Here is a 20,337-nt window from a genome sequence, read left to right as displayed (position 1 = left end):
ACATTTAGCAACTCGCTGTAAAACTTTTAGATGAAAAAGACATTACCTAGCAAGTTACATAATTTAATGGGATTACATGTAAATATAAATGCCACATGAACTCTTAAAACATATTAAATTTTTTTTTAATTTTACACAAGGACAAGGTTGTTTTCTCCTACACCTAAATCTTTATCCACAACAGAAGAAAAAAGAATATGTCCCTTTTCTAAACTATCTTAATAGTAGTGTCCTCAGCTGTTATAAAATAGAGCACGGATCTTCATAGCCCCAGTTCTGCAGAAAACAAGTCAAGAGGATATTCATCATTGTCTTTGGTTAATTGTGTCTTGAACAAAAACATGCTTTGTATGTAAAAGCCACAAGAAAACACTTAATAAAAGCAGCAGTGGTGAAATAGCTGTCTTATTTCTATCTCAAGGAGTTAATCACTACCTGTTTTACTTCCTTGTTACGCTGTAGGTTCAAAACTATTTAAAACAAATAATTTTTGGAGTTTTACCTTTGACAGTTTCTGGTTTATGATGCAGACAAAGCATCTCAGGAATAAAAATGTCCTGTAAATTAGTGTAAGAATTTACTTTTCACAGCACTTCACTTTCAGAAAGAATATAGATTCATAGCATTATCATTATATTTGCTTCCTGCAGTCAGTAAAGAGGAAATGGCACTCAGTGCGCACTCAGAAAAAATTCAAAAAATTGCACTGGCTGTAGGATAAAAGTAAAGAAACAGCTTTTCTTTCAACAGCTTACTCCATTACATTCATTGTTCCTATAGAACATCGAGTTACTTATGCTATAGCACACACATATGGAGCTGCTTATAAGTGTACATAAAGTGAGTGTAACAGAGCAGGCTACTGAAATGCCAGGAATTTTGAGGCTTTTAACATGAATTTAAGACTATCTTGTCCTGTTTGTCACAAAGATTTGCCATAAGCTATAGATACATCATGGAAAGAAGGGGAATGGCTTGGGGGCAAGGTATGCTTATTTTCAGCATGTCCAGTCTGTTGATGCAAAAAAAAGTCCTTTCTCACATCCCAGCCAAAGGAACTCAGCAGACCAAACACTGCATCTCGGCTTGGCTACTGGAAAACCAGAGCAAGAACTACAAGGGACATAGTAACTGTAAGATGATGGGATAGTCAAGTGAATTAAGGTACATCTGCATGGCCAGTCCAGCACAACTTAAATCCAGAGGCTGCACTCAAGCTGCCCCTGAGACTGTGCTCACAAGAACCTAGCAGGTATATGAGATCTTCAAGGAGTTTTGCAAACACCTTATTACACACAGGATAGCTACACTGAAGGAAGAAGAGGAAACTACAAGAATATAGAGCCACAATATTGCGTGTTCCACAAAAAAGCTAAACAGGACAGGGGAAAGAATAGCTAAGAATAAGAATTAAATCAAGCAGTATGACTCAAAATCTAATGCTTAACATATAATGATCGTGCTTAATCACAGGCAGGAAGCACTTTCTCAAACTCCAGAATTCATAAAGGAACAAAAAATCCCAAACCCTAGAAGCCTGAGAAGGAACTTGAAGATTAGATTTTGTAGATATTTTATTTGCATACAAGTGTCTCCGTGAACAGTACTTCACTAGAGATGTTATGAAAACAATCTGAAAAATTATATAAAAATATAGGTTGTATATACTTAAACAACATCCAATTTCCATGAAGGACATTGCTTATAATAACAGGACTCAGTCTTACACATCCTTTTTCCCACAGGCTCCCAGACACAATTGGCTCTGCTGACCTAAATGTCACATCGGGTGGGATTCTTCTGTTCATTTGTAGACACCAACACATGAGGTGGTCATTTTGATTTTTTGACTAGTCAATGAAGATGAAAGGGCACTTTTAGGCTATGATTAGTCTCAAAGCAAGCAGCTAAAAAGGGCAGATGAATCACCCTTTAAAAACATCTATTCACTAACAGGAGAGTGAAGTAATTAGTCGAGAGTGTATTTCTATATATGGTATGCAGTATCCTGTTTGTTAAACTGAGATCAGTCTTATTCAGAACAAAATGATCACAGTATAGAAAAATATTGGATATTAATTTAAAATTAATTTTCCTAATAACATATTACAAATTCTACTAAATGTTTTAAATCTTCTTTAGCGGAACTTAAATTTAAAAAAAAAGGGGTGGCAAAAATAAAGTTTTTTAATCTAGGATATCTGCTCATTCTACCTCTAAAGATGTATAGATTATCTTAGAAAAAAAACAGAAAAATAATTACAGAGTACTTGAGTGCATGATCCAGTTTTATGCTGTTTGTCTCGATCCTTCTTTATTTTATACCTTTTAAACAGAACCATAAGAGTGAAAAATTAAAGCAAATATACTTGTTTTGGAGGATATTAACATATGTATGTAAAATAAAAAACTTTTTTTTTGTCCTTTCTAACTCTAGTACTTGCCCTTAACCTAGCCTTCAAAGTCTGTTTTGAATAAACTAGCTGTGAAATATGAAGTTTGACAGACATACTCTAGAAACAATTAAAGAAAGAAAGAAACCCACCATGGTTTTAATAATGCCACAATGCTCAAGAATCATTTTCACATAACATCTAAAAGAAAAAAATTAATTTCCATAGTTAATGCTGTTTCAAATTTTCTTAGATAGAGGTAGCCAACGTAATTACATGACAACAACATATTTTTATTTTTAAAGAATATCCCAAAAAGAAAGTGAAATTTCAACAATACTGAGAATCATAGTTTTCAGATAAGTGAATTACATCATTATGTTAGTAAATTCCTTTGGATCAGCTCTGTAAGTGGAAGAATGTTTCTTACTTACCTATTTTGAGACAGCAAAAGAATCTGCAATAGAGGCAGCCAATACAAAGAAAGCATTCTCATAGAAGAAATGCTATTGTCATCCAAATATAGTTCTCTTAAGAGAACATGATTTTCCAGTCTTGGAAGCTAAATAGAAAGGAGATGGTTATTTAAGATTAATATAAATTAGAGAAACAACAATGGAATGCTTACCATATGCTTTTCATAAATCATTACTAAATACAAGCAAAACTCACATTTTGGATATGTATATCATTTCCTTATTATGTATGTATCAGTTGTCACACATAATCTCTATATATCAGGTGGAAAATACTATTTAATTTCTTCAATCACACCTAAATAATCCATATAAAAAATTAAAGAAAAAAATTTCAAGGGCCCAAGAGTCACAGCCTTGCTATTTTATTAATGCAGTTATTTGCTGCTTATTGACAATGCTTTTCATCTCTTGAGTTCATAGGAGAATAACTGTTAGTAAATATGACTAAGCATACATTTAGCAAACAACTTTCCTACGTGAAATGCTGCAGCACAAATTTCAAGTTTTGGAGAATCAACACACATTAAATAAAGCATGATTATCATCAGGTTGATAATAATGATATTATCATTACATACAAGCAATGGTACAAAGCAATTACTTATATGTAATGATAATTATATCATTATTACCAGTCTGATATAATTATCTTACTATTATAACAGGACCTAAAAGTTATAATAATCATTTGTTACATTTTGAACAAAATCAGAATCATATAATACAAAATGAAAACTAGATGCTATAAATGAAGGAGGAACCGTAATCACTGAGATTACACAATTTTTCAAGGACTTGGAGTAAGAAAACAATTAACTGATAGCCATTCCTATCTTTGAAAAATCACCATCTGATACAATAAAAAAACCCAATACTTTACCCAAGAGCATGAAACATCCCACACCAATCAAAGAGCACATGCCCAGAATGCTGAAAAATACGACAGTTAGCAAAGATGTAAGCACAACAGCCACTAAAATCAAAGCTTTTACCTCCTGGAGATTATTGCCTTGCAACTTCAGAACTTGAAGTAGGCCACAATTCTCAATGCCTTCAACTTGTGTGAGATGATTGAAAGAGCAGTCTAGATGAATGAGAGTAGGTGCCTCACAAAGACCTTTTGTGCTGATTAACTGATTATGGTCCACAATTAATTGTTGAAGATTTTTAAGTGACTCCAGACCACCTGAAAATTCGAGATTTAAGACATGATGAAATAAAAATCTCTTGTCATTCAAGTACTAAGAAAACTCTGAATTTTCTGTACATTCTCTGACCTAACAATGAATATTACTTCTGTATAGGGTTTAAAAAGAATTACTGTGTTTTGACCCTAACACATATACAGTGCATATGGTTCACAAATTTCTAATCCTGTTAATCATGCAATAATAACAGTTCATGGTACTTCTGTTGGAAGAGAACATTCTTATAGTGACAAACTGTATTTATTATGCTTTAACCACTTTACAACTGCTCTGAATTCCGTGAAATGCTAACAGCCCTCTTAAAATCATCCATCCATCAGAATGAAAACACTACATTTAAAAGCTAATTTTTTTTCTTTTAAATGTATCAGAAGGTTAGAAAAAACTGTATTAAAACTTAGGCCAGTACCACCGCTATTATTTAAATAAGTCTTGTTAAGGAATAATGACAAAATATTTATAATGAAGAAATTTATAAAGAAAATTCAGCGTCTTTAAGAACAAAGCCATATTACTACAGCCATTCCACTCTCAACAAATTTACTCCTGTCATCTACATTAAAGAGCATGCAATCTCTACATACAAAAGAAATGCAAAGGAATTCCCATCAGCATCTGTTTCTTTCACAGACTGTAACCCAAATCATCCTTACAACAGAAAAATCACATTGTCTTCCCATAGTCTTACACATGCAATGGCACTGATCCATCTAACTTGCTACAGGACCAAGCAGCTTTTCTGTATCTCTGTAGTAGAAAATTCCTTTGAAGGGATACCCTTTATGAAACATATCTAAAATAAGGAATTTCTGATTTTACTTCTGTTTCATGTACTCTTAGACAATTTAGTTAATTTATAATTATTTGAGGGAACACTTTGTCTCATCTCTACCTCACCCAAAACTTCACAAGTTCCTCAAAGGAAGCTGGATGAGCTTTACAATAGTGAATCTCTTTGTGACTGTCCTCTGAAAACAAACTAGGTTATGAAACCAAAGATCCATTTGCACCACAGAGTCTTGAGAATACAGAAGAGGACTTAAAAATGAAAACTAATGAAAAGGACAAAAATGAAGCAAAAAATGCAATACCAAAACAGCAGGAAATTTTTAAAAAATCCCAATATAGGTGTTCCAATTATTTTAATTTAACAATGGAAAGCACTTTATGAACAAAATGCAATTGTTTGACAATAAAGTGATATCATCTTAAATATAACACACGTTCTAGAATGTAACTTCAAAACTGTATATTTTGCTTTAGCAAATATATACAAATATTTAAGTATTCTGAAAAATTTCAAACATGCATATGACATACTATCCTGACTGAAAGATCCTGGTCTGTATTTCTTTTGTGCTTGGATAAAAATAAAAAAGGAACCAGCACCATCTAGTGGTGTCAGAAACACTTTCTTGTTTTCGTGTGCTCCCAGGACTTCCTCATAAGAGTACCTCTTAAATCTCCACTTTACAGTTACCAGCTTAGCAGTACTGGAAAACTAAAAAGCACTTTATGAGCCTGGAGTGGAACCGAGAAGAGAGACTGCACACAAGAAAATGCAAGGAGGTAAAACAGAATCTGGTAATTTCCATCTGCATGCTCCACAAAACACCTTTTCTTACTCTTCCTCACCTGAATGTCATTCAGAACATTCTCGAATTATCAAATGCAATCCAACAGAAAATACACAAGAGAGAATAATTTAATACAAACAGATGGTATTTTACTGGTTCTTCTGCCCACATGCAAAATTAAATAGAAACATGAAAGTCTTCTGCACATTCCCAGAAGATACTGTGTATTTTTTACATATGATGCAGCAACCAAAAGTTATAGCAGTCATAGGAAATGCATTTTCTTGACAAATACATGGTTTTAGCAAAATTCAAGGAGAAACTTTATGTAAGTTCTCAGCAATTTGCAAAGTGCAGCTGAAGTCTGCTAGCTAGGGACTCTCTTAGCTATTGATGCAGTTCTGAAGTCACTTCTATGTATGACTAAACTAACAACAGAGTGAAAGCTGACAACAAACATAAAAATGAAAAAAAAAAACCAAAATAAAACCCTCAAACAACAAAAAAAAAAAAACTAAAAAGGTGTCTGAGGAAAATAAATCCTCTCTGTGATGTCTTAAAAAGAGTATATTGAAGGCAACATTTATGACCATCCACGGTTATGCATTGCTATTCTTCAATTTTACCCAGCATTCTATGGCAATATAGACACCCTACACAAGTGCATTTGAAGACTTGAGTCAAAATGCTAGTTTTTGTGCATGAAAATTTTTAAACCAAGCATTTATCCTCAAAATATAAACATATCCACTCAACTTCAGTGTGTTACCACCACAATTACTTAATTTGTGATCATGAATTCTTAAGGCAAAAAGCATAACTGAGACTATTTATCTTACTGCTATTTTTAAGGGTGTTTTTGTAACTCTATTTTTTCCCCTACTGATGCTATATTTCAATGACAGGAGAAAAGAATAAAAAGCGAAATCATAGTATGCCATAAATTTCTGGCAATAAGTCATGAAAACTTTAATATTACAAATGTAAATAAGCTTTACTATACTTAATGGAGCTTCCAAAACTGCTCAGGGACATCCTGCAAGATTTACAGATGGAAGTGATACGATAACTTTTTAAAACCCACAAATCCATTTTTATGCATTCTCTGCAACTACTCAGTATATTATGAAATAAATCCTGTATTATGCATCTGTTTTAACCTAAAATCCTCAATGCAATTCCAAAGAGGAAAAAAAAACCCCATTTGAAGATGATTTTTGTGAACATTTATTTACCCACTTAAATTCATTAGAGACTCAGTAATTGTAACAATGCACTGCACAAAAGAGAAAGAACCAGAGGATTATACTCCACTTGGCCTGTATGAAGTTACCACACTCCACACGGATGCCACATTCTAAAAATGTTATTCACTAAAACGATGTCATTCTTACAGTAATCTTGCAGACATTTTTATCAAATGAGATCATCTGAATAAGAATCTTATCAAGCACTATTTACCACAACAATACAGTGAAACTTTTTAACTATTTTATTTTACTGTTCCTCATTAGAGTACTGATATGCTTTTACAGTAAACATTGATTTCCTATCACTTTTATTCTCACATATTAAAAATTTTCTTTGTGAGTACTAACTTTTACACATATTGTAAAAATATGCAAAGCAAAAAAATTGATATCTTCATCAAGGTCTCTACATCTACAGTTTTTTTTAAGCTTTCCCATCTTCTGTTTGCTACACCCTTGCCGATTATCAGAGAACTGCATTACCCATGTTCATAGTGTTATTTAACAGTCTTATTTTACAGTGGAACTACTTCTTACTTACAAGTCTTATGAGCATGTGTTTTGTCTATGAGCTTAATAATTTTTTTAATTATTTTCCTATTGTCCAACAGACTCAAGACAGAAAACATGATTTTGATATAACTACTTAATGTGTCAGTCAGGAACACACTGGAATTCCTGCAGCTGCATGGCTAGGCTTTGCTTTCATTTTGCCGGTAGATAAGCTAAACTCAGGCTACTCACACATTCCAGCTGACTTAGTGCAGATAATATTAGTGGCCCTTTCACAAAGATTTTAATTCTCTTCGGCTGACAATAGTTACATGACCTGATAGATGGAATACATGGCAGTAGCTAAGCCATGCTTTAAGACGCAGGCTTTTTTCCCCAAGTCTGTTGCCTTGGGCTTAGCAGCTGACTGGCTCTAAATCCAGGAGGTGTATAATTCTAAATATAAACTGCATATATATTGTTCTACAAATTGGAATAATTTTCTTACCAATTCGAGTGATTCTGTTGTAGGAAAGTTCAAGATTTTGTAGATTTTTGCATCCATCTAAGCCACAAACTGATGAAAGACGGTTCTTATTCAGAATGAGAATAAAGAGATTTTCCAGATTTGCACAGTCAATTACTTGAATGTTGTTCTCCTGCAATAAAAGAAAATGAGAATATTAAATAGCATTTGAAGTGAATAGCAGAACTAAGTAAAAATACAGCAGATTGCCTCCATTGTTTATTTTTATCCTAAATTCTTAGCTAGGAGTAAGGGCATCTCTATTTTTCCATTAGGAAAAAAAGAACTATGAGTCTTAGAAATGACCTTTTGTGTCCTGCTGAAATAGAACAAGAATATATCTTGAACTTCATTCTGGCTCTGAAAATGCCCAAAGCTGAAACAAAAAAGTTTAAACAAGTTAAAAACAGAGCAGTTTCTTCCATATACATTTTCCTACCTCCCTAAACCCTGGGAGACTGTTTCTATGCAATAAAAAACTGCATAGAAACATCATATTTACTAGATGCTAATGAAGACAGCTGTAATTTTGCTGAAATTCTATTTACTAATAGCAAAAGTCTGCATTTAGAGGTGCTTTGGTCACAAACATTAACACTGTTCTAAGTTTATAATCTTCCTTCAAGAGACCCTGCTTTTTAAACATCCCCTTTCCCCAGGCCATTTGACTAATGCTTCCCCAGATTTCTCTTTCACTATTTGCTATGCTTGGTCTTTTCATCTGGAAAATGGTGTTGTTAAAACACATTAAATTAAAAATGTGAACAAAGCTGCTTCATGTAAATTGCCAAGATCTGGAACAAAGATGCATTACAGAGAAGTTTTCTTTAGTCATTTAACAGGAAAATGCAAGACACTGCGCAGTCGCAAATACCTGAACATTAGGACTAGTAAAACTCACTATAAGTACTATTCCTTGAACACATATGTTACTAATTTTAATTAACATTCAAGGTGTGTGTTGCAAAGGACTCTCCCTTCTACCTATTCTTGCTCAAGCTGAGCACCTACCATGGTGAACAGCATCTGCCCATCCTTCAGAGACTGAGGTAACAAAGATGCATACTAATGCTAATCTCTGACTGATATTTTCTTAGCATAGGTCAAATCATTTGCAGCATGTTGTTTTGGGTTATTTACACTGTATATCTTCTGGTATAACTTTGTTCACATTTGGTAGTATTTTGTTACTAGTTATGCTCTTAAGGCAAAAAGTTATATATTCAGTTAGACACAGCTACACAATCAATTAGGGAGTAAAACTGGCGGTTCTCCCTATGTTATAACAAAGAATCAAATATGCTTGGTACCTCCACATTGATATACTTCAGATGTTTGCAGCTACTTAGTCCTTCCAGTGCAACCAGTCCACAGCGCCTCAGAGTCAAAACTTGAAGATTTGAACACTCAGATAAGGTTGAGAGGCTACAAGCTGGCAAATCTTCGAGTGTTAGCGTTGTGACCTACATGCATTTGTTGATAAATAAAACTAACATTTTGGATATTGAACATGCATTGCACAACATCATACTATGATAATTTTCTTTAAGACGAAAAAGAGAATAAAACTATAATCTACTAATGCTTTATAAAATGCGAGCAACTTATGGTAATCTTTTCATATAGAAAAGAATGACAGTGATAGGTTAGATCTGTTCAATGGGAGAAACTAGCATAAAAACAATAGTCACAGTATCGTAAATAATGTGTGTAGAACAGACAAATAATTCAGACTAGAAGTGTGTACAGCCTGGTAGGCCATCTCAGAATGGATTTCAAGATGACAGCACAGAGCAAGCATACAATGATAAGTTAATAAGTGGTAAGAAGAATAAGTCCTGGCAACCAGGAAATGTCCTTTATGGCAAAACACTATCTATAAGATGATCAGTAATATCTTCTTTCTAGAAGATACTCTGAAGGGCCTAGTTGAGCAGGAGCTTGTTAATTTAGCAGAAACTAAGAACTCTTGCCATTCGAAGGGTTAATACTATCAATCATCTGAAGACTAATACCACACCAGTATGCTCCACAACACTCATGAGAATTCAAAAGACATTGTCATTGCCCTTATTCTGCACCTGGGCACCTCTCACAATGTCTATTTCCTGCTCAACAATAAAGAGCATTCTGCCACCATACCAAAAGAGAAAATAATAAAAGAAGTGATAGTATGTCTTCCCATTTCATTCTCAAACTTTAATACAGTTACCTGTTGCAAGGTCCTCCAAGAGCCACTATGAATTATCTTTTCTGTACTTAGTGGAGGAATCTTCTTAACTGAACTTTTCCTTAGCTGTTTTCTTATAGTTGTTTGCTTTCTCTGGTTTTCTTCATATATTTTAGACCAAGATTTGCATATGTTCATCCAGTTTATTCTCTTCTTTTCAATATCATCAGGAAAAATTACTTTGCTAGAAGAATCTGCTACATCTTGACTACTGTCGCAGGTGTCTCTGACTTCTTCAGTAGCATTTTCCATCAGAAATACAGTTTTCTTCATAGTTTCATACTGAGAAAATCTATCTTTAATTTCTCTGTTATTAGCATTTGGCTGGACATTTGGTGGGCTGCTGCATATGTAGTTTGCCTTATTTTCTACCATGCCATTAGCTCCAAAGTTAAGAGATTCATCCTTTGAAATACAACCATTTGAAGCTTGATCAAGAAAACTTGTTTGTGAGTAATTTTCTTCTACTTGTGTTACTGAATTAATGTATAAGTTCTCATTATTCACTTGAGAAGGGTGTTTCTTCTCAGAGCCTAGCATGCTTGATGTCAAATTTCTTTCTGCTGGAATCATCCGATTATTTGTTTCATCCATAATTTCAGCATGTTTTTCTTTTGATTCCTCTACTTGTTTGTTTAGTTCCTCATTCTCTTCTCTTATTACTTTCATATTTTCTGTCTTATTATCCTTTTTTATGTTTTCTATGTTATTTTCTACATTTTCACTCATCACAGCTTCTGCTCTTTTTTGTTCTAATTTTCTTTGTTCTTCTCTTCTTCTTTGCAGTTGTTTTTCTCTTTCCAATCTCAGGCTTTCTTTCTTTTTCTCATATTCCTCACGCCTCTTCACCTGTTTCAAATATTCTTTTCTTGCAAGTTCTTCTTGTCTCTTTCTTTCCTCTTCTCTCTTTAACCTGTTTTCTTCCATTCGCCTGTTCAGGTTTTCCTCTCTTTCTTTCATTTCCCTCTCTATTTCCTCTAGTATTTTCTGCTTCTTTCTCATTTCATATTTCCATTGTTTCAAAATGGGAGCATATTTTTTACGGACTAAAAATGCTCTAAATCTAGCTTGGATTTTCACAGCTGCTATATTCTGTTGTTCAGCCAGTTGTTGTCTTTCTTTTGCTTTCTGTTCTTCCATGGCCTTTTTTTCCTCTTTCATTTGCAACTCTAGCTTCATGATTGATTCCTAGGCCAAAACAATTAGGATAGACTTCAACCACTTTTAAAATGGGACAGGTATTGACACATATTTATCATTAATAAACACAATCCAGTATATTAACCGTTCCACGATAACATTTATTCTCAAATAAATAACAGTAACCTCACAGTCTTTTGACAAAAGCTTATTGTACAACCTTACCTCATGTTGCCTTATTTTGTCTCTCCAAGCTTCCTCTTCTTTCTGTAACTCATCTTCTATTGCAGCCTGGCGTTTCTGCAGAACAAATTAACTTGAATATTGCACAAAACCCAGAACCACACAAAACACCCTCTCTCCTATCTCACCCATCTTCTTGACTTTCCAACAATCCAATTTTGAGAATGCCTGAATTTAAATGAGAAACTGAGCAGGGTGTGGATCAAAATTAACAACAGAACGCTTGCTTAAGTAATGTCAATTTGGTCATGTACTGAAAAGATGCACACCTCCAGAAAGTCAGCATCTTGGTACTGACCCAAACAGCTGCCACCCTCCTCTCCAAGGTCTCTACTACTATTGAAGATGAAAAAAAGTTATGAAACCATTCAAAGTACAGGCAGAAAACAGAAATGAATCTGAATAATAGCATGAACAATCTCCCTTTGATTGCACTGGTATGTACTGATAATATTAAAATCATTCAAATGGGAATTTTGTTCAGTAAAAGTAAAGAAATTCTTTCTGACTGAAATTGCTTGTCAATGGAAAATGAAAGTTCAAGTCTACTTTCTCACTATTTGTAAATAAATAGCATTTCCCTCCTTGCCCAGAAAAACCCCAATCAGAAAAAAGTTTCAATCAGACTGTAAATCAGCAGACAGAAAGTCAGTTACATAAGTAACTGAAAAACAGGTTGATCCAGAACCACATAACTCCTAGTGGAACCAGGATATATCAACCAAATCAAAGATGGAGGGTATGAAGGAAGCAGCATAAGCAACTACTTTCAATTTGGAGCATAAAGCCTTCCAGGTGTCTAAGCACCGTTTTCATGGGCACCCAGACACATGCTGTTCAGACAACAGGAGACTAGGCATCTAGATCCTTCTGCAGTGGGGAAAGTTAGATTCTATTTTTCACCTCCAAAAAAAGCGTTCCTGCAACAGCAGTATTGAAGTGCCTAAATATGGCCATGCCCCTCTTTCTCTAGAGAAAGCCATCTTACATCCAAAAATGATTTGTGACAGCAAAGAGCCAAGGTCTATCAGTTTTTCTGACCTTTTCAAGAGAGCTACAGTGGACACTGAACTGGCTTTCAGAGATCAAAGGTCTTTTCATTTATTAAGCCCTTCCTCACTATGGGTGACAAATTACCTTGCTGGTGCAAAGGTGCCCAACTCTTTGGAAAGCCACAAATTAGTTAACTGAAAATGTAGTGTTAATGCACCTTTCAAAACACACTTATTTAGGCTAAATAATAAAACTCTGTGGCCTCACAAGTATAATATCTGAGAGTAACATTTCTTCATGTTCTTAGGCTCTTTTTACTTTATGATGCTCCACCCACTATGGCAAAACACGACTAGATAGTCTGAGAGTGCAACCCCATTCAACGTGTTGAGTCACCATTCATTGTGGCAGAACTCAGTAGATGAAGCCTGAGTAAGTTTCCCAGATAAAGACAGGGAAAGCAAGTATTGTAACTTTTACCTAGAGGAAGAACAGCACCAGCATTTCAGAACTGAATAATTTTGGTTCTGATTACTTCCATTAAGATTTAAACACTAAAATGTGAAAATGGGGTGGAGGCCAAAACTAGCTAAGTATTTTCTGTTAGGGCACAGTGACCATTTTTCATTTGTGATAGATTTCAGCACAACTCTCATTTCTGGTACTTTGTCTGTTTTCATAATACAAAAACTTTGTAAAGGCAATGCTTAAGGAATAATTTAAAATTTAGCACAGTAAATTCATTCACTATTGATTAAAAAAGTAAACACAAAAACCAATGGACTATACTTAAATATGTTTTACAACTCACTAGCAACACAAGTAGACAGGGTTTAGGACAGTCATACAGTTCGAGATAGCAGTCTCTTTTTCACATTAGAGCTTGAATTCAGATAGTCTAAACCGGAATAGATTAACTAAATATCATTCATTACCTTATGAAGAAGATCTAACTTTATTCTTTCAGCTTCAAATTGCTCCAGATGCTGCACCCTCCTTGCATGTTCCTCTTCATTCTGTTTTTTCCATGATTCTCTCTCAGTTTTCCACTTTTTCATCTTCTCATCTTCAAGCTCAAGTGTTGGTCTACACTTTTCCTCTCCTTCACAATGGGCAAGACTTATCCTCATTTCAAGACTAGCTATTAATCAACCAAGAAAACCTTTTATTTAATTTCCTAATAAGCACTGGGGAACATTAAGCAGTCTTAAGGTATTTGACAAGAGAAAGATCCTGTGATGATATAGCCAGCAATATATATCCCAAGGAAATCAGAACTACAGCACAAGTCCTTTCCACCAGAAAGTCCTTTCCATCCTTTCCATTCTGCACACTTACTGACTCAGCAACTAGTATGCTTATTATAAAAATGTACAATGCAGGATTGCAGAGGATGTCTTCGGTGGCTATTAGTGGGGCCTTTAGCACTGATATGCTCCAGCCCAACTCATCCAAAGGCCATGGCAAAGGAACATTCCCAGCCAATGTGACACCAAAAAAACCCAATCAACTAACAAAAAAACCCAAAAAACCCAAAAAACAAACAAAACCCCCCCCCCCAAAAAAAAAAAAACAAACCCACCAAAAAAACCCAACCAACTGTGGCCCAAGCACCCAAGGAGAACAAAGCAGAACCTGCTTAGTGCCTCTGAGCAGCTTTAATTTTTGAGTGGTATTTTTTGATACTAATTTCTATGATGATTTTGGGATCTTGAAATGAGATAAAAGAAAATGTTTCATCTAATTCATCAATTATCAAGCCCTGTTATACACTGCAATGTGTAATTCTTTAAAAAGAATGTTATGATACTTGTGACAACAGAAAAGCTGGAAATAGTGATATGTTAAAGATCAGATCAACCAAATTAATAATGTACTTGCTTACCTGTAAGAAAGTGGTCATCAGTGACCTCTTCATCACTGATGGACTGACCATAATCAGGTGTTGTAGCAAGCTGCAAGTCTCCATTTTCAACTTCAAGAAGTATCTAACATAGTTTAAAATTGTTATTAAAAAACAAGAAACAAAATTTAAAAGCAGGACATTATGAAAATCTTCCAGAACAAGGATAAGTTTTTTATTAAATGACAAGTACAACAATGTGAAACTTGCTACTGACTGGAATCCTTACAAATTGACTAATGCAAACATATCAGTCAAATACTGTTTTCTAGAGTAATAAATATTGTAGTATTTATAAAAATGCATAGTATTTCTGTGTGTTTTTAAATATATTTAATATTTTGACTTGGAAAAATGAATGTCTTGCATTTGAGATTTATTTTACTTTCTGTGAAACCAAGCACTATATGCATGAATTCTGTTATTCTGGTGAAGAACTAGTTACAGAGCAAACTTTTAAGACTATTTCAAAATAATACTATGGGCACAAGGATTGCTATATTTATTTCATTGTTCTTTACTGGCAAGTAATCTATTGCTGCTCATTTATCATCTGTTCATCACATGCTTCAGGCCTATATTAATATTTGTAATGCAGCTGAAGTCACATGAAGTAATTGTGCTGGTTTAAACAATGGTCTTCTGAGAACAAAAAATCATATTTGCAAGAGTCCTCACTAATAAAAGCCAGGCAGAAAATTAAACGCGATCAAATTAAATAAAGTTTTATACTTTTCAAAGAAAACTTCAGTGATTTATTCAGTCAAATCCTATGAAAATAGAGAACCACTCATGTTCATAACTCTTGATTTGTCTTTGAAAGGTACAGAGATTACGATGTTTAAATTTTCTATAAAATAATTGAATATATTAGGCGCAAGATTAATAGTAGTACATCTTCCTGATCATCATAAAAAAATAAAATTAGTGAAGCTTAAAAGTGCTATCATAATATTAAGATAATATTCTGCAAATAATTAGCAATAAAGGATTATTCAGTTTTGTTTAATTTTGTTGATTTTTGTGCTCAGTATCATGGATAATTTACTTCAAATTTGAAAGCCTATAGACATGGTCTATTACAGTTGATATCCAAATTCTAAAAATTGTATATAGAAACTCATCTTAATACCTTATGGATAGTCTGACAGAAAAAAAACTGAACACATTTATAAGTCTCTTTAGGAGGCTACCAAAGCAAGTTTATATTTAGATTATTTAATAGAATTTTGTTCACTATAAATACTGTATAAATAAAAAATACCTTTTCATTAAATTGTTTTGAATCTTGATTTGACTCAGAAGGATGGCAAGAAGCTACTTCATAAATGTCACCTAAAGAAAATAAATAAAAGATTTAGTACACAGAGAGAAAACCCCTTTCCAGTGCTCAGTTTTGGTCTACCCTGTTTATCTACTCAATTTATTTAAACTAAAATAAAGGGGTGTTTTTCCTTTCCTTCTCCCCCAGTTTTACTTAAAAATGTATGGGAATCATTTATCTACATTAAAAGCAGAAAATGTGTGTAACAGAAACAGACACAATGACATTGTAAGAATACAGTGACAGCAAATATGAAAGAGAACTCCCCATCATGAAACATAGCAGAACATTCTGTGCAGAAAAATTCAGTAGCACTTCTATCAGACAGGTCAAAAACTGACAACGAACTACAAAAAACAATGAAAAAGAGTAAGATTGTATTACAAAAAAAGAATAAATAAGGATATTCCTCAGACATCAAAATTTGTAGTCAATATTGAACTTCTGGTCACCAAGCCTATTGCACTAATGGAACAGACAGTCCCAGCTCTCTGGCATACAAACTGTGAGCTTGGCTTCAGTCACACAGCTGACAGCAATTTTTTTTTTTTTTGGCCAATTAATGGTCATTTTATCTAATGCAAGCTTGAGCATCTCTCAAAACAGACTTTAAACATAACATGTGGGAGTCAGTTGTATCTTAACTCTGCATTTCAGGTCCTACTAACTTCATTTTACATTTTCATGAAGAGTCTGTCCTGGGCCCTGTCTCAGTGAATAAGCTTGCAACTTGCCTTGTTTTGCATTAGATGAGTTTTTAGAACAAAAGTTTAATTTCTGCTTGTGTGTTAATTCACAAAGTTAGCATTGCATGGCTTTATTCCTAGAGATTTTCCTCAGGCATTCAGAAGCTGGTGGAATAGGTTTCACTGCTTGTTCAAACTTAAAAGTTTGCATTAATTTACTGATGTTTGTTAGTCTAACTTCCACTGGCAATACGAGATGTACAAACATTTTAACTGTGATTAATGCTTACTTATAATTTGCTCATCTTCTAAGTCCTGCAGTATAAGCTTTTCAGCATCTTGATTGCTGCTCTTGATAAAGTTTAAATAGGAGAGAACTGATTCTGGTAAGTCACCTGAAATCTAGAAAAACACAACCATTGACATATGTTCTACATTTTTGTCTCACAGGGTTGAAAAGAGGTAAATACTTGACCTCTTGTAAGAGCAGAAAGATTTGTTTCGGTTTCACCTATAAAGCATTGATGGAGATTCAGCAGCAATTTCCACCAAAATTTTTCCAAATTCCTACACTCTTCTCATTGTCTTACCACTCACTGAACAATTATTAATTCTAATTTTAATAACATTCTAATCAAATTTTAGTAATGTATCTTGCACTATCTCCAGAAACACATTTCAATAAATTGTGTTTGTAACCGTGTTGGACCAAGAAATTAAAGAAAAAGGATACTACAAAAATTAGTAAATACATGAGGCACAAGATCTTTTTCTTTAAAATGTTTAGACTCCTTATAAAATAAATCAATTTTAAATTTACTAATGTTTGAAATACGCATGTAGAACCAATGCTTCAGTTCTCTTTATTACATATAAATTTTCTATTCAAAATTAGAAACTGTCTTTATTGTCAAGATTTTGGGAAAATGGTCTGTGTCTTGGGTTTTTGTAACCAAAAAAAAAGAAAAAAAATGTTTATTCTATTCCATCTACTGAAACTCCATTGAGGAGGTTTCTTCTTTATCTGTTGTAACTCCAGAAGAGAGGGGGTAACTGCATTCTCTAATAACAAGGCAGCTGTTAAAGACCAGGTGGAGCATCGTTTCTTATCTCTGCCCAGTGGGACATTGTTTCTTATCTCTGTTCACCCACCCGTTCCCTCCGTGGGAATATCTTTTGTTGATGGGCCATTAAAGCTCACCAATGACATGACACATTACATAATCCCATTTTGAGATGCTCTACCCAGGGAGGAGGAGCCAAACCATTTCCATCCAGATAAAAGGAGCCACAAGTGTCACCAATCATCCAGTTTTCCACTGGATTCCTGAAGGAAGACCGGACCCATCTCACTATTACTGGACCCTTTTTCTACAGGACCATCTCTACTCCAACAGAACCACATCTGCCACTCCAGGAGGGCTTACTTTGGACAGCTTCCAACACCCTGACCAACAGGACATCAGGTTGTATTCCTGACTCTATCAGGGTTTTCTAGGATTTCTTGTTTGTTTGTTTGCTTGCTTATTCTTCTGTACTACAACATCTGTATTTTTGTATCCCTAGTAAAGAACTGCTATACCTATTCCCAAATTCTTTGCCTGACAGCCTTTTAATTGCAAATTTATATTAATTTGGAGAGGGGGGGAGGGGCTTACATTCCAAGGGAGACTCCAATCTTCCCTGGCAGATACCTGTCTATCTAAACCAAGACAGTCTGCCTTCTCTCAGATGTGCAAATTGTGGTAAACATAGCTGACATTCCGTATGTAAGTGCATACACACTTATCACTGATGCCTTTGTCTGTATCAGACGAAACATGATTTATGATCAATATTATGTACCCTAATATCTACAAACCAATCTTTGCTACAAAACTAAAAGATTAAAATGGCAGAAAAGGACCCAGATAACTGATTTTATTTCAGAGGAATGCAGCTTCCCAAAATAAGAAGTCATCCAAGGAAGAGTACTTGAAGAACGTGTTTATATGAAATTAATATCTGAAAATTTTATAAGGAATCTCCTAAACCATTCTCTTGCAAGATTAAAATACAGATTTCAGTGAAGAAACATCAGTTTAATATTAATCCAGATTTAATCTACCTCATCAAATCTTCCAGCTTCAGATTATTGTAAAACAAAATCTCCAGGTCTGATCCTCTCAAGGAGAATGCTGATGTTCATCTCTCTTATTGTCTTGTCACATCTGGAGTTTTCATGAAGCTATACTACCAAGACTACTTTTCAGAAGAAATCCTCGGGTTAGGTGTGTTGGGAAAACGTTCACTCATCAAACAGGCTTTCCAATGCCAACGCTACTTTTGTACTACACACTACAGAAGCAGTTTTAGCTCACTGAATACTTACTGTGTCACTGTCACTCAAGAGTTCCGCTGATACCTCTGTGTCAGGATCATCTGTTCCAAACGAAGAAACACTGATTCTGCCTAATTCAATTTCTACTTCTTTTTCAATTCCTCCTTCTGACATCCTACTTCCCACAGCGTCTTATCTGTTTTGAAAGCTACACAAAATAAAATAATACTTTTCAACATAGCATGAATAAAAATAAAGAGAGTCCTCATTTAGCCTAAGTTCATTCAGATGTATTTATTGAACAGTTGGCTTAAAACATGAAAACCTCATTCCATACCACCAAGCAAAAAATAAGAAAAACATTACCTAGTGAGAAGAGAATCCCCTTCAGGATATCCCTTATAATTTTGCAAACGTTATTTAATTTCAATATTTAAAACTTCCACCTGCCCTCTACTCCCTCACAAGGATTTTTTTTCCAGCCCTAATACCTACAAAGGGGAAAAACAACAACAGCTACAAACAACAACAACAACAACAACAACAACAAAAACCCAACCAGAAAAAAAAAGCCAAAACCCCAAACAAAACCCAAAAAAACCCTTTGAACAATAAATAAGTATTAGCTATTACAAAATAAGGCTAAGAATATAGAAAGCACTCAATGAAGTTTTAATGATAAAGAGAAAGCAGTGGGAAGTGATGTAACCCAGAGAAGTAAAACACTTGTGGCTGGATGCAGTCAGGAGGAAGCTGGGTACCTTGTCAACGCCCCCACCCTTCCCCTTCTTTCGCAACCCGTTGCCCCCAGCAATTAGGGGAATGGGAGGCAGCGAGCAGCTCCTCGCCGGCTCCTACAGCGGGAGAGCGGGCATAGGAGCGCATTTCTGCAGGGACGGCGAGAAGCAGATCCCGGCTGAGAGGAAACTACACTTCCCGAAAGACATCACGCCCGGAGGCAGCACCGTCCACCGACGCTTCCGGCCAGGCCCATGGCGCCGCCCCTTTGCATGCTGGGAGCTGTAGTCCAGTGCTCAGAGCACCCGCACTCCTCCGGTCCCCCTGTCTCCTTCACGTACCCAACTCACCGGTCGTTCAGTCAAGCTCCTCACGGCGCCTCCGCCTTTCTGGCCACCTCTGGAGACCAGCAGCCCCTCCGCCCTGAAATTCTGCGTCCGCCAACCACGGACGGTCGGGGGGTCCAGAGGGAGGACGAGAGCCCCGTACCGCGCTACTACCGCGGAGCGTCACCACGGCAACGGGAAACGGAGGCTCGGACGGGCAGCGAGAGGAGGCAAACTTGAGCAAGAGCTGCTGTTTCGCGTTCTCGAAGCATTAGGCGGCGCCCCCCAGCCTGAGACGGAGCACTTCGTACCACCTACTTTCGTGGTTTTGTTTGTTTTTTAATACTGGGGTTTGGGATTTGATTGTTTGTTTGTTTTGTGGGGTTTTTTTGTTAGGTTGGTTTTTGTTTTGTTTTTGTTTTTGGGTTTTTTGTTTGTTTGGGTTTTTTGTTTGGTTTGGTTTTTGTTTGTTTGGGTTTGTTGTTGTTTTTTAAGGGTATTTTTTATTT

At 35.2% G+C, this 20,337-nt stretch overlaps 1 protein-coding gene across 13 annotated transcripts in view; it reads right to left on the bottom strand.

Annotated features, from left to right (window-relative positions):
* Positions 1-20,027, bottom strand: part of LRRIQ1 (leucine rich repeats and IQ motif containing 1) — a 106,248-nt gene extending 86,221 nt beyond the window's left edge. For 9 of the 13 annotated variants that reach the window (XM_066183326.1, XM_066183330.1, XM_066183331.1 and 6 more), the window contains exons 1-12: positions 19,853-20,027; positions 18,816-18,972; positions 16,735-16,846; positions 15,699-15,769; positions 14,417-14,519; positions 13,467-13,672; positions 11,521-11,595; positions 10,138-11,343; positions 9,236-9,388; positions 7,908-8,058; positions 3,865-4,058; positions 2,828-2,955 (exon numbers count right to left, since the gene is read on the bottom strand). In XM_066183326.1, coding sequence (XP_066039423.1) covers positions 2,828-2,955; positions 3,865-4,058; positions 7,908-8,058; positions 9,236-9,388; positions 10,138-11,343; positions 11,521-11,595; positions 13,467-13,672; positions 14,417-14,519; positions 15,699-15,769; positions 16,735-16,846; positions 18,816-18,938 — 2,522 coding nt within the window. In that variant the 5' untranslated portion in view covers positions 18,939-18,972; positions 19,853-20,027. Of the gene's footprint in view, positions 1-2,827; positions 2,956-3,864; positions 4,059-7,907; positions 8,059-9,235; positions 9,389-10,137; positions 11,344-11,520; positions 11,596-13,466; positions 13,673-14,416; positions 14,520-15,698; positions 15,770-16,734; positions 16,847-18,815; positions 18,973-19,130; positions 19,331-19,525; positions 19,681-19,843 lie in introns of those variants that run through there. The other 4 variants (XM_066183327.1, XM_066183328.1, XM_066183329.1 and 1 more) reach the window with 4 other exon arrangements.
* Between the last annotated feature and the right edge of the window lie 310 nt (positions 20,028-20,337).

Source organism: Chamaea fasciata, unplaced genomic scaffold, assembly GCF_029207755.1.
Source record: "Chamaea fasciata isolate MVZ Bird 193981 ecotype frontalis unplaced genomic scaffold, bChaFas1.0.hap1 SCAF_5, whole genome shotgun sequence".
Lineage (NCBI taxonomy): Eukaryota > Metazoa > Chordata > Aves > Passeriformes > Sylviidae > Chamaea > Chamaea fasciata.
This window is presented reverse-complemented; position numbering and strand designations above follow the sequence as displayed.